The 15,625-nt window shown below is 42.5% G+C and overlaps 2 protein-coding genes across 3 annotated transcripts in view; both read left to right on the forward strand.

Annotated features, from left to right (window-relative positions):
• Nucleotides 1–4,195, forward strand: part of esamb (endothelial cell adhesion molecule b) — a 44,491-nt gene extending 40,296 nt beyond the window's left edge. For both annotated transcript variants that reach the window (XM_036537064.1, XM_036537065.1), the window contains exons 5-7: nucleotides 1,585–1,707; nucleotides 2,473–2,602; nucleotides 3,583–4,195. In XM_036537064.1, the coding sequence (XP_036392957.1) occupies nucleotides 1,585–1,707; nucleotides 2,473–2,602; nucleotides 3,583–4,051 (722 nt within the window). In that variant the 3' untranslated portion in view covers nucleotides 4,052–4,195. The remainder of the gene's footprint in view (nucleotides 1–1,584; nucleotides 1,708–2,472; nucleotides 2,603–3,582) is intronic.
• Nucleotides 4,196–8,312: 4,117 nt separating this feature from the next.
• LOC118783838 (V-set and immunoglobulin domain-containing protein 2-like) lies at nucleotides 8,313–14,097 on the forward strand. The gene is made up of 7 exons (XM_036537796.1): nucleotides 8,313–8,322; nucleotides 9,435–9,598; nucleotides 9,862–10,066; nucleotides 11,743–11,901; nucleotides 12,848–12,967; nucleotides 13,347–13,485; nucleotides 13,971–14,097. The coding sequence occupies exons 1-7, from the start codon at nucleotides 8,313–8,315 to the stop codon at nucleotides 14,095–14,097; spliced, it is 924 nt and encodes a 307-aa protein (XP_036393689.1).
• The last annotated feature ends 1,528 nt before the right edge of the window (nucleotides 14,098–15,625 follow it).

Raw genomic sequence — 15,625 nt, forward strand, 5'->3', positions numbered from 1 at the left:
GATATTATGTATTGTCTTTTTAGACAATTTCTAAATAGGTGAATATGTGAATGTCTATAGGAGCTTAATTTTGTAGTAGTTGAATTTACCCATGTCTTTATGTTGTACATTGTGTACTGTGTGACAAAGATATTTCTGTTTCAGATTTGTTACAAGCTTCAGACTTATCATCGTCATGACCACATTTTGGCATTACTCATGTGACCAACAATCTTAAATTATACTACTTATCTCATGCACATTTCACCAACAGAAATATTTTTTCATATGTCTTAGTTATTATAGCTCTAGATCCTGTAAACTTGTGTATTTCACATTCAGTATTAACAACACAGGTAATTATGAGCCCCTTAATAATCATAACTATAACTTATAAGTAGAAGAATGTAGGCATGGATTTTTCATAGTTTTGCTATCAGTGGTTTCCTTCACAAATGTAGAGAATTTGGTGTGTGATTGTTGACCTGTACAATACGAGTTGTAGGACCCGTGCTTTGAAAAGGGAAAAAACAAAGCTCGACCTGTTCAGCTGGGTCATTCTGCACTCACACAAACCCAAGGCATGTCCCTCAGGCTCCGCCCACACCACAGACCAATCAGCATCGCACTGGCAGCAGCTGATGTCCAATCAAAGTCATCCAGCAAGAGACAGTTCAGACAGCGTTCTGATGTCAGTGTAGATAAAAGTCATCTGAGTAGCCATTGTTCAGAGCAGCAGGATTGTGTGACTGCTTTGAGAATGTATGACCGCAGTGTGTGGGATGTCATGCTTAATGCACAGGGTTAAAGCAATGCTTCTGAGCAGTGGAATGGAGTGTTCGATTGTTTGCCATGGCCTGTGCTGTTTCCCTTGTTCACTGTTCAAGCAGGCTTTACCGTACACATGTCAGCAAGAATACATTTGAAAAACATCAAGTTAGGCCTATAATGGAGTTTTACTAACTTCAGTTTGATAACTGCTTTTTTCTGCAGTGTTACATGCTACAACAAACTCCCATTGCTGGCTCTTACAGACCTGTGGTAGCTTGTGAAGCTAATGTCTGGATTCCAACAATTCATATGAAGTTGTCCATATACCAGTATATCAAAGTCATAAATCCTTTTGCAAGTAGTATGTAAGTAGTATGTTACTAGTACGTAACAACACATTGTTAACAGCAACCACATATTAAAAAGTTGTAGTTGTGTGGCTTGTGCAATTTACAGAGGTTATCTGAATACCCCCTGCCCTCTCCCTCATCCTGACAGTAACTCCAGCCTGAACTCTCCCCCTTACTGTAAATCAAACCCTTAGCCTCACCCCAACCGTAAATCTAACCACACACCTCCCCTGAACCGAGACTCACCCTTTATGCAATTGCACAACTTACGCAACGATGTGAAGCTGCCAGCCAGTTATATAGCAACCCCCTGTGGTTACATAGGACTTGCATATTTAACTGCAGTCTAACAAAGGTGAATGGCGACCCGGTATGAACTGTGACCGATGGCTTTGATCCCACCCAGGCTGACGGTAGCCGCGGTGTGTTATAAAAGGTGCGGTGGAGAGTTAGCTTGAGGACAATGCCTCCTGTTTCCTTACAGATGAGAAGCAGGGAACTCTCCGGCTGAGCAACCTCACTCAGAACATGTCGGGGAAATACGTGTGCAGAGCCAGCAACACGGCGGGATCGGAGAGCTGCTACATCAACCTGGAGGTGTCTGCATGTGCGTGCGCTGTTACGTTACGTTACATTGTCGTCATTTAGCAGATCCTCTTATCCAGAGTGACTTACAGAGGTTACAGCTTTTTACGTTATCCATTTATACAGCTGGATATTTATTGAGGCAATTCTGGGTTAAGTACTTTGCCCAAGGGTACAGCAGCAGTGCCCCCAATGGGGAATTGAACCAGCAACCTTTCCGTTGTGAGCCCTGCTCCTTACCGCTATGCTACACTGCCGCCCTGCCCCCTACTGCTGTCCCCTCTGTGCTAAGCACAGATCTCCTGCACTCCAGGAGAGCCTGTGGGAAATCTACCGGTATGATATCCTGTGGTCATTAAACAGTCACGGAACATTACCTTTACAACCTCCCTGGCTTATACATAAAGTACTAAAGGTCATGTGTGACCAGTGACACTGGCACCTAAAGTCACTGCTGTTTGCCACCAAAGTAAAACATTTTAAAAAGTATTTTCTCCTACTTCCTGCTGTGCCATCAGAGTAGCCCAGTGTCAAGTGAATTTCTCTAGAATACGTTTAATAATCTTTGAGAGGCATACATTTATCGTAGAAAATGTCATTGAAATGTCATGGAAGTTAAGTAATTTATATAGGAGCCGTGTATCTATTAATTTTATAGCACACCTCAGAACATACTGAAGTTTAAAACAGATGTGAATTCAATGAGAGGTTGGAAGGTTAGCTGCTGTGATCTGTAGAAATGGTCCTGTTGAGCATCAGTGACTGTGTTCTGCCTCCGACCGCACAGCGACCAACGCGGGTGTGATTGCCGGGGCCACCGTGGGCTCGGTCGTGGGCTTCGTGGCCATCGTGCTGTTCCTGGTCTTCATCCTGAGGAGGAGGAGGGACACGGAGGAGGACATGGCCAATGATATCAAGTGAGAATCTTTGTGTTTATCCCCGAGCCGGGCGCATAATCCTGAGAGATGGGGGCTGGCATGGGAGCTTCGGTCTGTCTTATCCCTGCGTGCGTGTGCCTGGGTGTGCATGTGTGTGTGCCTGGGTGTGTGTGTGTGTGTGTGTGTGCCTGGGTGGGTGTGTGTGTGTGCCTGGGTGTGTGTGTGTGTGCCTGGGTGTGTGTGTGTGTGTGTGTGCCTGGGTATGTGTGTGTGTGTGTGTGTGCCTGGGTATGTGTGTGCCTGGGTGGGTGTGTGTGTGTGTGTGCCTGGGTGTGCATGTGTGTGCCTGGGTGTGCGTGTGTGTGCCTGGGTGTGTGTATGTGTGCCTGGGTGTGTGTGTGTGTGTGTGTGTCTGGGTATGTGTGTGCCTGGGTGGGTGTGTGTGTGTGTGTGTGTGCCTGGGTGTGCGTGTGTGTGCCTGGGTATGCGTGTGTGATTTATTGTATCTTATCCCTCTGTGAGTCACAGCAGTGTTGCTATCAACTAAAAACGGGATAATGGATAATTCCACCATACCCCCCCCCCCCCACACACACACACACACACACACACACACACACATTATCCACATATTACCACATTGCCATGTAATGCCAGGAGATGAGAGGCCATGAGTGAAAAGCAATTATGTTTTAATGACTGGGATTATGCAATATGTAACTTTCATTTCTGAATGTTCTGCACATCTCTGAGTGCTATTATTAGCACATGACTGTACTTCATCTTCTTCTATTTTAAGAATAGTTACTAGCGTGATGGTGGTAATAATAACAGAAGCAATGAAATGAGCATTATAATAATAATACAATAAATACTGCTGTTGTTATTTGTAATAGCCGTTACTGCTGTTACACAGACGATGTGTCTGCTACTGCTGTTATTGCCATTACTGCTATTACACAGACGATGTGTCTGTTACTGCTGTTACTGCTGTTACACAGACGATGTGTCTGTTACAGGGAGGACGCTCAGGCTCCTAAGCGAGTCTCGTGGGCAAAGAGCGGCACGGGCTCAGACATCATCTCCAAAAATGGCACCTTGTCCTCCATCGCCACCAGCCCGCCCCTCCAGGACCTGCACTCCCACCCCCACCCGCACAACCACTACCCCCACCACCCCGCCTCCGACACCATCTCCATCACCACGGCGACAGGGAGCACCACCGGCTTCCACCTGCGGCCGGGTGAGCCCAACCCACTGCAGGGTCTGCCCGGGTACAACGGCCCCGGCAGCAAGGCCCGCGGCCCCCCCGGCCACCCCGGCCACCTCACCCCCAACAGCAGCACTCTGCGCAGGACTGAGGGGGCTCAGCCCCAGGCCGCACGCCCGCCCCCCAACCCTGCCACCATGACAGCGTCCAACCTAACTCGGATGGGTGCAGTGCCCGTCATGGTGCCCGCCCAGAACCAGGCGGGATCGCTGGTGTAGGGGCACTGCTGGGGTAGCGGCACAGGGGTCCCCTGCAGACTGATGCATAGATCCACTCAGCAGAGAGCTTCTGAGCAAAGGGGGAGCGTGTTGAGGAAAGATGGCTGACACCCCAGGGGAGTGAAAAAAGGAAGTTAGCTCTTCAGACCGTACAGCAACAAGCAATGTTGCAGTGGTGGAATTTACATTATCAAAGTATATATAAACGATTTGTATTGTTTTTTATATTCAAGATGTACTAAAATGTAATATGTATTTAATACTGTATTGCAGTATCTTTTTACATAATGTATTATGTTTGTTTTTGTTTGCAGCTGTTTATTTTTTTACAAGCTGAATTCTGGTTTTGTAATTAATGCAGTCATTCTCACAGGGCTGGGAACGCCTTTACCGATAAACTCTCAGGCCCAGATTCTCTGACCCAATCCCGCTGTGGCCTGTCCTCATCTCTGAGCTGTGGCTTAACCAACGGTGTTCTCTTATGGTCCTTACACAACACTGGAGCTCAGTGTGTGTGTGTGTGTGTGTGTGTGTGTGTGTGTGTGTATGTGTGTGTGTGCGTGCGTGTGTGTATGTGTGTGCATGTGTGCATGTGTGTATGTGTGTATGGCTGTATGTGTGTATGTGTGTATGTATGTATGTATGTGTGTGTGTGTGTGTGTGTGTGTGTGTGTGTGTGTGTGTGTGTGTGTGTGTGTGTGTGTGCATGTGTGTATGTATGTGTGCATGTGTGTATGTATGTGTGCATGTGTGTGTGTGTGTGTGTGTGTGTGTGTGTGTGTGTGTGTGTGTGTGTGTGTGTGCGCATGTGTGAAGCTAAAAAAGAGAAAAAAGGATCATTTGTTTAATTCCAACAGTCAGAGTTAAGGACAGAGCACACAGTGGTTAGATTGGAGAGAAATTTCAGTCACATTAGGTTTTGAAAACTCAACATTCTGTTTCTGAAACACAAGATTCTGAAATGAAACAGAATGTGATGTTCAGCTGACAGTGTTCCGATGTCTGGCTCCGCACACAGGCTGAAAAAATCGAGAAGAACTGAGAAGCATCGAGAAGCATCGAGAAAACGCCTCTGTATGTCAGACTTGCACTTTCATCCTTGCAATGTGGAATTTGCTTTTCTTTTAAACTGGGAAATGTCAGCTGAAACCCACAGCTTGTGCCCACAAGCATCACTGACATTTGGCCTTTTCCGTCTAATTACAATTCACTTTTTTCAACAAGGTTTGAGAAATTAAATAAAAATAGCATACAAATAATACAGCACTCCTGGACACAAAGTTGTGGACCAAGCACATTGCATTTGCATTGAACAGAGGCCCAAGGAAATTACTGTAAATACAGTATGTATCCATTTCTCCTGAAAACCTAAAGTTAAAAATACACATGCTTCACACAGGTGCTCTGTAATTAGGCAGAGGCCAGACATGATTACATTTCACATCCTCTGTACAGTCAGAAGATTAAGCTCCCTGAAGGTCATCACTTTTTCTGACTGCCTGCCAGAGCTTAGTAGACTATTAAAATACCCATCATATGCCTTTAAAAAACTGTGGCAGTCTTTTCTGCATTTCAGCTGTTGTTTTTGAGCAAAGTCCTATGCTATGTTCAGGAATTGACCTTAGTCTAATATGTACAATATATCTAAGATATCAATATTTGTTTGTAGCTTCAGTTTTAGAACTGGTATTTATTTCTGGACACTGCCATTGGTGTGTATTCGGTAGCGAGCATACTCCTTGACTAACTCTGCAGTTATAAAATAGCATTTCAGTACCAATGAGAGTGTAATTGGTATATACTACACAATGAAATTGTGGCTTACGTTTGATTTTAATTATACAAACATTTGGAAATGAAATTGATATTGTACTCTACTTTAAATCAAAAACGTAGATGTATCCATGGGTTAGACATTTGTGTGATTATTTTGTATGTAAGAGGGACGTCTTCTGTCCACTGATCGATACGCTTTCATTTATAAGTGGGTCAGTTTTTATTTAATCAAGTCCTAACAAACAGATGGTCACACCAGCAGCCATTAGGGGTCATTTGATGTGGTGAAAATACTGGACGTGTTTTGTCTTTAAACAAGCCCATTGAGTGTAAAACTGCTATGTCATTAGAATAGAAAGGGGCTTTAAAGCCCATATCTTAAACACAACGTATAATAGCCTGAATCACATACATTTATGGTATCCTAAGATAAGAAAAGCATAGAATTCATTCAATTAATACTGTGCTGTGAAAGTACATGTCAATACAGCAATTATATGCAATTACATGCTTATGCATACAGTGCACTAAAATGTACACTCTTGCAGTGGAAGCATGACCTTGAGGGGTTAGAGCTCAGAAATGTAGAACTGCCTGCGATTGCATGTGGAGCGAGAAATAGGAGACTTCCATTGATTTGAAACTCATGAAATTAGACTCCAAAGGACAAGTTAGTCAGCAGAAAAAAATAGAGACACACTGGTTATTCTGTTTTTTATAATGAGTGTGGTTACTGTAACACAGATAATCATATTTCCAGATTACTGATTGTTTGAGTCTGTATTGATTATGAATATGATTATGATTGTTTCACTTTCACTGTCCTTTACAAAAAAAAAAACAATAGGACAAGCCACTTCCATCCAGGATTTTGTCAGTGAACTGCAGGGGTCTGGGGTAAAGCTTTTTGGATATTTATGAAGGACAGAGACTGCAACTCATTCCAGCAGGAGGGTGTCTCCTAACCATACAGATTCTAAAGAAATGATTTTGGACATTGAAAGGGATATTATTGTAGAAAACAATTCTAAACTCCATATCACAGTCATTAGATACTTTTATAAGAATTTACCTGTAAATTGTATATTTTGTTATACCTGGATAATGTTTTTTTCCCCTAAACACTGAACAGCATCATCTTGTGTATTGGTATGTTGTAATCTGTGTAGGTCCATGATAAAATGCAGACTGACGAAAAATAATTTTAGGAAGGTGCTGCCCTATTTATTCTAAATGTAAAACATGGATAGAATGAAGAGAAGTACATAAACACTGAATGAGAAGGTTCATTGACCATTTTCTGTTTATGAGAATCCATTTCATCCATATATATTCATATACTCACAGCTCACTTTTTATTGATTTGTCTCTGTAAGATAAACAAAAATGTTCAGTTAATAATCATCAATTTATATGTTCAATCAATACACAAAAATGTTCAGCTAATAATCATTAATTTATATGTTCAATCAATACTTCTAACATGTTCATATGCAATGGCCATGAAATTCTTGACGTTTTATGTTTATGAAATTACAAATATTCAATCATGCTTTGTAAGTTTTTTATTCAATAAAAATAACTGTAAATATGCCGACTAGTGTCGTACCTTGATTTTTTTTTTCCGGTGAGAAGACAGCAATACCACATGTGTCCACAAGGGAGCAGTACTGTAGAAGAAATCGCCTCCATGTTTTAGCCTTTTGTCTTGAGACAGTAGCTTTGTGTAATGCTGCAGTAGCAAGATGCGTGTTGAAAAATTGAACAGTCTTGCAAGTTTAAGCAAAAAATGAAATTAAAAAATAAAAAGTCAAGAAAATTCAAACAAAAATACCATTTTCCTAAAAGTCCTTAAATAATCATGTGTTGCCTACTTGCTTCCTACCAAGTAAAATAATCCAACTGTGAATTAATTTCTAAACTGAATTTAGAGATTGACTTGCAGGTCATGTGACTTTTCCTTTGTGATGCACAGGTGTGTCATAATGCTTCATGAATAATTTTTTAATGGTTCAAAGAGGTTGAATTTGATTATAACAGACAGTCTGTCAATCATTCATGCCAACCATTAATTGGTAAGGGCAGCAAAAACCTTGTTTGCACACTAATACAGTTTACCACAGATTTCATATAGTCAGTCTTCAGGTATAAATGAAATATATCTGTTTCTGCATAAAAATAAAGCTGAATCAATCCGTTTTCCCTCATACAATGCACATTAAATGATGCATACAGCTTCACGCAATGTTTTAACATGCCAAGCACAAACCCTTGGGGTTTAGAGGTGCAACAAAATATTCTACATTTTTATTAGGAGGCCAAGCGCTGCTGATGTTCAGGCAGCCTGTTATATGTGTAGTAGTACATGTTACTAATCGCATTCTAATCACATTTTAATGTGTCATATGGTTAGAATGTAATAAAAAGAATGAGTGGAATGCAGTAGGAATGGAATTATTCTATTATTCTATTAGATTATTAGTACATGATTGGTGGTACTGTGCCAGCTCCGCTAGCAAAATGGTCAACTCGGAAATCTAATTTAAATACCCGTAATCACCCTACCATAACAAAAGGCTACAAGCACACGTAGGCCCCAAATAGTTGTTAATATAGTTGCAAGTATTTCATATCAGGACACACCTGTGCTTTTATTCAGAATCAGTGAGTAGCTTGGTGTGTTTGTCTTTCAGGAATACCTGGTAGTGAAATGCCTTTTATCTCGGTCTGTGAGGAGGAAGGGAACGAGAGAGCTAACAGGGAAATCAAACAAACACAATGTCACCTTTTCACAGGGAACAGATCGTACGGATTTGCGCTTTGTATTTCAGTAAGTAATATCTAATTACCACAGAAAACGAAATTAATCAGAATGTCGGATCAGTTGAAGGGGGTAGAGTAGGGGTAGAATTTATGTATGCATTAGAATCCTCATAGAATTCAGTTTTTAATTGAATATCAAATAGTTTCAGTAGTCTAATGTACATGTTGTATGTTTGCACCATCTCAGTATGAGTGGGGTCTTTGAAATTTCATGTCTGTAGTCAAACATATCACAGTGTTTGCCAATAAATATCCATGTTGTATTAATCTTAGCATAAGTGGTAGGTTAGAAATAAGCTTCAAGCAGTACCAGCCTCAGGAGACCATATGAGCAGATGTTTATATCAGGTTCTTTTTGAATTAATACTTTGTTCTCAGTGCATCAGAGTTAAGATGTTCAATCGTGTATTTGTTTCAGTATACTGTATCTTGTCTATTCTACCTTTGTGTGACAGTTGATACTTCACTGCGGCTAAATGCCTGACTGAGCTGATAATACAGCTACACAGTCGGGTAAAGGCTCGTTAAAGGGTGTTAGCCCTGCTGCTAACTCCTGTCTGTGAGGGCTACTCAGTCCTGCAGGTTTTGCACCTGTCTTTAAAACACAAACACTCACAGAGCTAGGATGGGAAGCTTGGCTGGCTCAATCAAGGCAGGGGACAGCTGAGTCGGGGGGTTTTGTACAGACCCTGCCTGGACTAAACACCTGCAGACCCTGCAGTCCCCCAGGAAGGGGTGTAAGTCCTCCCAGCTTATGGTGTCTCTCCGTCCTCACCTGGGGCAGGTGTTGTGTCCTACGGGCAACCAGTGCAGGTGAGGAGCCCCATCTTTGCGAGGGTGGGGGAGTCCACCGATCTGCCCTGTACCTACAGCACCAGCGCCACCGACGGGTTCACGCTGGAATGGCGTTATGCAGCACCTGGTACCCCAGCTATCCAGGCTGAGAGGGTGAGAGTGGGCGTAAGGGGTGCCTATGGTGGGGGTGGGCAGTGAGAGGGGTACTACTGAGAATGTGTGCAGGGGAATGTATATACAGGTAGAAGGTCATGACTGTAAAAGTCCTTGTGCTTAGCGTCACACAGCGCCAGTGAAGCCTCATAACAATTTTGGTACAATGTTTGATGAAATGGCACTCCATGTTTTCATGTGTTGATGAACGTAATGTAATGTAATGTAATGTAATGTAATGTAATGCCCCTCCTTCCAATCAGCTGCTGTATTACAACGGGAACATGTACTGGGTCGGATCCGACGAGGACCGCATGGCACTGGTCCAGAACCCCCCCGTCCAGGGCACCGCCACCCTCCGCATCTCGAACCTCCAGCCGTCGGACACGGGGCTTTACATCTGTGATGTCACCAACCCCGACGACTGGTCCGGAAGTGGGCAGGGCCTGATTAACCTGAGTGTGCTCGGTAGGAACCTGCCTGCCTCTCTCCATAAGCCATATACCGTTATTACTGTGATTAATATCAGTATTATCGCTGTGTCACAGAGCCTTCGCCTGTCCCCCAAAACCTGCAAACTTTTAATGGTTGTCAGTAATATGTTAATTGTATTTTAAATTGTGTGTTAAATATTTGTGTAAATGTGCTAATGGAGGATACCCTGTCTTAATTACCAATTCAAATTGATCAAAAACAGACCTCATTCCATCAGCTGCGTTTGAAACAGGATAATTGTGATTGACTGCAATTGAATGTGTGTGGTCTGAAAGCTAGCCATTAGCTAATGAGCTTCACCTGCCTAATGGCCGTAGCCTTTGTAGCGTAGCAGGTGTGTAGCTGGGAGCTCAGAGCAGCGGAGCAGTTACTTTGCTCCAGCTCTGGTAGGGCTAGTCCTGGTTTGTTTTCACTGAATTTTTTAAACATTTCATTTAAACAGTTTTTTGTTTCACGCTGTTTGACGTTTTCGTCTATTGTCTTTTAGCAGATGCTCTTATCCATAGCGACTTACCAATTTATACAGCTGGATTTTTGGTTTAAGTTGCCCATAGGTACAACAGCAGTGCCCCAGCATGGAATAGAACTAGCAACCCTACATTATGAGCCCTGCTCTCTAGCACCATGCTACATTGCTGAGGAGTGTGTTGATCAGCCTGAGAATATATTACAAATACATTTAAAATATATTAATGGAAATCAGACATATATTGCAATATACCAAATCAGCAATAATTTACATGTCATGAATATATTTATTGAGCTAAAAATGTGTTCTCTAAAATACACTATAAATATATAATTTTCATATGGGATACTTGGGCATGGCTGATAGTGACTTTATCCATCATCATAAGTTGTGCACCATACAGGTCAAGGTGTTATAGGCTTGCAAAAGACCCAGAGAAAAAGGATACCAGGAGCTGCTGAAGCAGGCTCAAGCCAGGGGATGGAGGTTATGGTTATCCTACTGAAGCAAGGGGTAACCGGTAGCCTCATTTTAAAATGATTTTCATCATTTTTCTTGTTCATTTTAACTTATTTATATTTGTGTGTATGTTTTGTTTTGTGTATTCTGGTAAGTCCTTGTTCTGACTTATGACAAGTGTGCGCCTTGAAAGGCTCATGAGTGCGGTTAGTATGGGTAAGCAGGAGAATGTGGTGACAACCCAGGTATTGATTGGTGAACTAATTAGTGATTAATTGGAGTAAGCATGAGAATGTGGCAACGGGAGTATTGATTGGCTGACTAATTATCTATAAGGCCATATATAAGAGCTGAGACTAAGTATTCTGCAGTAGTAGGTAGGGTAAGTGAGATGGTTGAATAAAAGTTAGTAAGGGAAAAGAGGAGCAGGGGAGGAGAAGAAAGAGGTCGGGAAAGCTGAAGTGCAGCCTTCAAGAGAGTTGGAAGGCTGTGGGATTGGGTGGGGGCTGGGACATTGGTGCTGTGGCACAAGATTCATTTATTTATTTGTGGGCTAAGAGACTAGGAATGTAGTGCAAACATTCAGTTTTGCGTCTGTGGAGCAAAGCCAGACACCAGACTATAACCTTATCTTATATTTCTAGAGATGTTTGCAGGCCCCTTCTAGTGCTTTCTATATTACTGATGAGATCAACCTGCGTGTTTCTCTTGTTGATTTCAGTGCCACCCTCTGTGCCCACATGTAGACTGAATGGGCAGGCTTATGTAGGCAGTGATGTCGTCCTCACATGCCAGGCCTTATACGGACTTCCTGTCCCCATCTACTCCTGGAGCAGAGAGAAGAATGCAGCCCCAATCTCGCTGAACAACATGGTGCAAGGTACCCAGAACCAATAAGGGCCTACTGCGAGGTGCTAAAAACCAGTCAGGGCCCTAAAATTAAGATACAATGAATTGTGAGTTGGGATTAAGCACAAATGTTGCCTAAATCCAAGCCTAAAATCTGAAGTTATCTGTAACTACAAGGTTATTTTAAAGTGAAGACTATACTGTTTTCCAAATTTAAAAAGTGAAGAGGCTCTGATGTTTTCAGATCAAGCTTTTTTTTCCACCCTGCTGGCCTTATGAACAAATTTCTTACAAATTAGGTGTTCCCATGAAAAATGAGCCATGTGAGGTTTTCTTAAAACAATGTCACCCACTCTTCTCATAAACAATCTACATAATTTTGCAGTGCTATGTATATGAAAAAAATGGCAGAATTGCTCTGCTGAAACCAAGAGGAGAAATAAAGCACTCACAATCTGCTGTTGCGCAAATGGTGTGCTGCCTTGCGCTTTCTAAGCTTTTAATGCTATCTAGTGCATACTGATTCATGGCTCCCTGCCATTGAAACAAAATGGCTTTCGCTTTATGAGAACACCAGGAGTAAGTCCCTTTATCACTTCTGTGCTCTCTGGCCTTTGTCAGAGAAAGTCCCTCTGCAGCCAGCCCTGCACCTCAGACCGACCTTTTGCAAGGTTGTTTGCGTTTCATTCTCTGTGCTGAGGTGCCTGAGGAAGCTCATTAGGGCTGGGCATTGACAAACAGCAGGGGCGGAGTTTGATAACTGGGAGTTAACACTGATCCACCACTGTTTGAATGTCCTATGGACGCTCCTTTCCCCCCCCAGTAGTTAAAACATACACCTAGTGAGTGAGGTCACATGTAGGGGGGACTCAAAATGCTCTTATCCAGCATTTGCCCCTCCCCAGTGTACCTGCAGCGTTAACCCCACCCACCTGTCTCTCTCCGTTCCACCCACCTGTGTCTCCCACCTGTTCCAGACCCGCGCACCGGGACCCTCCTCCTGCGCAACCTGTCTGCCCCTTTCACAGGAAAATACACCTGCACAGCCTCCAACGCCCTGGGGTCCGCCACCTGCACTGTGACCATCAGGGTTCTCAGTGAGTGAGCGAGTAATCACTCAAACAACTGATCTACCAATCAATCGCCCAATCCAACAATCAAACAACTAATTAACCACCCAGCTAACCAACCAATAAATCAATCATCTATTTGTCAAACTACATTCAATTTAACTCATCTGTAATAGTACATTTTCACAATGGAAAAAAACTAAAAACCAAGAAAACAGAACCTGAGAGAGCTGATGGAATTCATAGAATGATCTCTATGGTGTGTGTCCAGGAGTACTTCCTTCCACAATACCTTGCTCGAGTTCATGTACAAATCTTCATCCTTAAAAGGCATAGCCAACATAAATCTGAGTGGGGAGCCGTGAGTCTCATTCAACCATACCATGTTCCTCCTCCTCCTCTTCAGTCTTTGGTGCCACTCTGATCATCGGTGGCGCCGTGATGGGCACCTTCATCGTCATCCTCCTCATTGCTGCGGTGCTCACTTACTTCATCTGGTGCAAAAAGAGGAGAACCAAACAGGCCCAGGAGAAGAGTGAGATGAGGTGTGTACCCTGATCCTCTATGTCTGCACTGCTCATTGCTGGATGTAGGTTTTTATTTGCCCAGCAGACGCCTCGATATCCAGAGTAACTTTCATAGCTGGGATGACATTACCTTACATTGCATCCATTTAGGAGACACTTATCCAGAGTGATACCCAGCACCAGTCTGTCCATCCAAGTTAATTGACCAACAGTGTCAGACCAGGAGTGAGCGCAGTGAGTGTGAGCGCAACACCATTCAAGCACAACCACAAGTTAACCACAGACTAGAAAAGTAAGGGATGTCAAGTACACGGTGTTCATTTTCACAGCTGGATATGTACTGATGCAGGTGGGGTTAAGTGCCGTGCTGAATGGTAGAACGGCAGGGCCCCTGAGAATCAAAGGAGACCCACTTTGTGTGGTAGTGTGTGCTGTGTCACTCTGCTTGGCGCTTGGCCCGTGAGCTATAGAAACTCAGGTTTTGCCTCCTGTCTACTCCACAGGGAGGAGAGCAAGCCTCCGTCTTACCGCTCCTCCAGACGGACCCCCGAGAACGCCCCCCTCAGACGTGGGGCGTCCCGGCAGGAGCACCCCGAGCTCCGCCCCTCACAGTTCAGCTTTGTGGTGTAGAGCCGGCATCTCCGCCCCTGCACCTCATTTTCAACCTGGTGCTCGGTTTTTACTCTGCTGGTCCTGTGAGAAAACTCAAAGCTAGCGAAAAGGGTTGCATAAGGAGAGCATTCATAAATCATAAGCATCCGCACCTGCTGTATTTAGGGAAATGCTGTTTCCCGAGGGGTCATTTTCCAGTTTTTTTTTTTTTTTTTTTTCAAATCATTTTCATGGTCAAAACAGACACTTTTTAAAGAAGATTTTGAGTTAAACTTCAGCTTTTGGTGTAGTGCTGTGTTTACCTTAAAGGTAGTCATTAAATTTATCTGCTTTGATTTTTTTTTTTTTTTTTTTTTTGCTGTACATTTTGCTGCTTGTGTCTGGCAGATTTCCTCCTGGGAGAAAAGGATATTTTTTCTTGTAAATGTTATTGTTGTTGTTTTACTAATGACATGAAATTATCATTAAAATAGTAAACTAGTTTAGTTAACTTGTCTCTGTTTAATGATACCTTTATACGAAGCATCTGTATTTAATGCAGGGTGAGTTTCATATTATATTTTTAATATGTATAAGGAAGTGTATTACAAATAACAGAAAGCAATCATAATTGCTTATCACCCACATGTCACAGGAATCATAGACATCAGGAAAAAAACAGCAATTTTTTTTTAATAAGATCCTGTAATTTAAAATGTCTCATAAAATGGTGTAAACATGTGTAAAGCACTCTACCAAAGGATTGGGTGAATGTACACGTCCCTGTTTAAAAAAAAAAAAAAGAAAAATAAAAAGGCAAATCAGATATAATTGTTTTACTTCCCTGAGAATAAGCCCTCTTTCCTGTGTGTGTTTTCTCTGATGTGGTGGCTATGCCTACCCTCGGCCAGTTCGACACAGTGAGCATGCTGAACGCTCTTTGTAGTCATATAGGGCAGATCTAGTGTGTTAAAGGTAGCCTGGTGTACATGCTACATTAATTATGTGCATTGATTTATCCTCTTTCATTCTGAGTATTTCTACCATGTCACTTTCCTCCAGAACATATGACGTGTTACTGAAGCAATGTATTGATCTTTTCATTTTTCTTTTTCACAAAAACAAAAAGGTAGGAAAAAGACACAAAACAAAAAGTTAGACACAATCACACAGCTGATTTAATGGTATGAATATTTTATTAAAAAGTGGGATTTTATTCTGGGATATAGAGCAACACTTTTTTTTCTCAAAAGCCCCAAAAAGACATATCATTTAAGGAATAAGGATATTTTTTAAGAGACCCTGTGTTTTGTCTGTGTTAGCAGTGGGGAGGGGGGAGGTGTCACTAGGCTACATAAAACCAGACACAGTCGGGACACCTGAGAAATGCACATTTTTTTGTTATTGCATTTTTTTTAAATGACATTTTGTTAAGTATGGCTTTTGAATTTGAATAATTTTCTTCCTGTGTCGTCTATGGTATGGAATTCCATGACGTTTCCAATCTGGGATTATAAGCACCGTCGAAGGCCTCCATGGGGTTGTGATGCAAAGCTATTTACAGTAT

The sequence above is a fragment of the Megalops cyprinoides genome, chromosome 9 (genome assembly GCF_013368585.1).
Source record: "Megalops cyprinoides isolate fMegCyp1 chromosome 9, fMegCyp1.pri, whole genome shotgun sequence".
NCBI classification, from domain to species: Eukaryota; Metazoa; Chordata; class Actinopteri; order Elopiformes; family Megalopidae; genus Megalops; species Megalops cyprinoides.

What these genes read in the sequence shown, in the direction of transcription:
- LOC118783838 (XM_036537796.1), top strand. An exon ending in CAGCTATCCAGGCTGAGAGG is followed by an intron (nt 9,599 to 9,861) that starts GTGAGAGTGGGC and finishes CCTTCCAATCAG; the next exon opens with CTGCTGTATTACAACGGGAA. An exon ending in TGTGACCATCAGGGTTCTCA is followed by an intron (nt 12,968 to 13,346) that starts GTGAGTGAGCGA and finishes CCTCCTCTTCAG; the next exon opens with TCTTTGGTGCCACTCTGATC.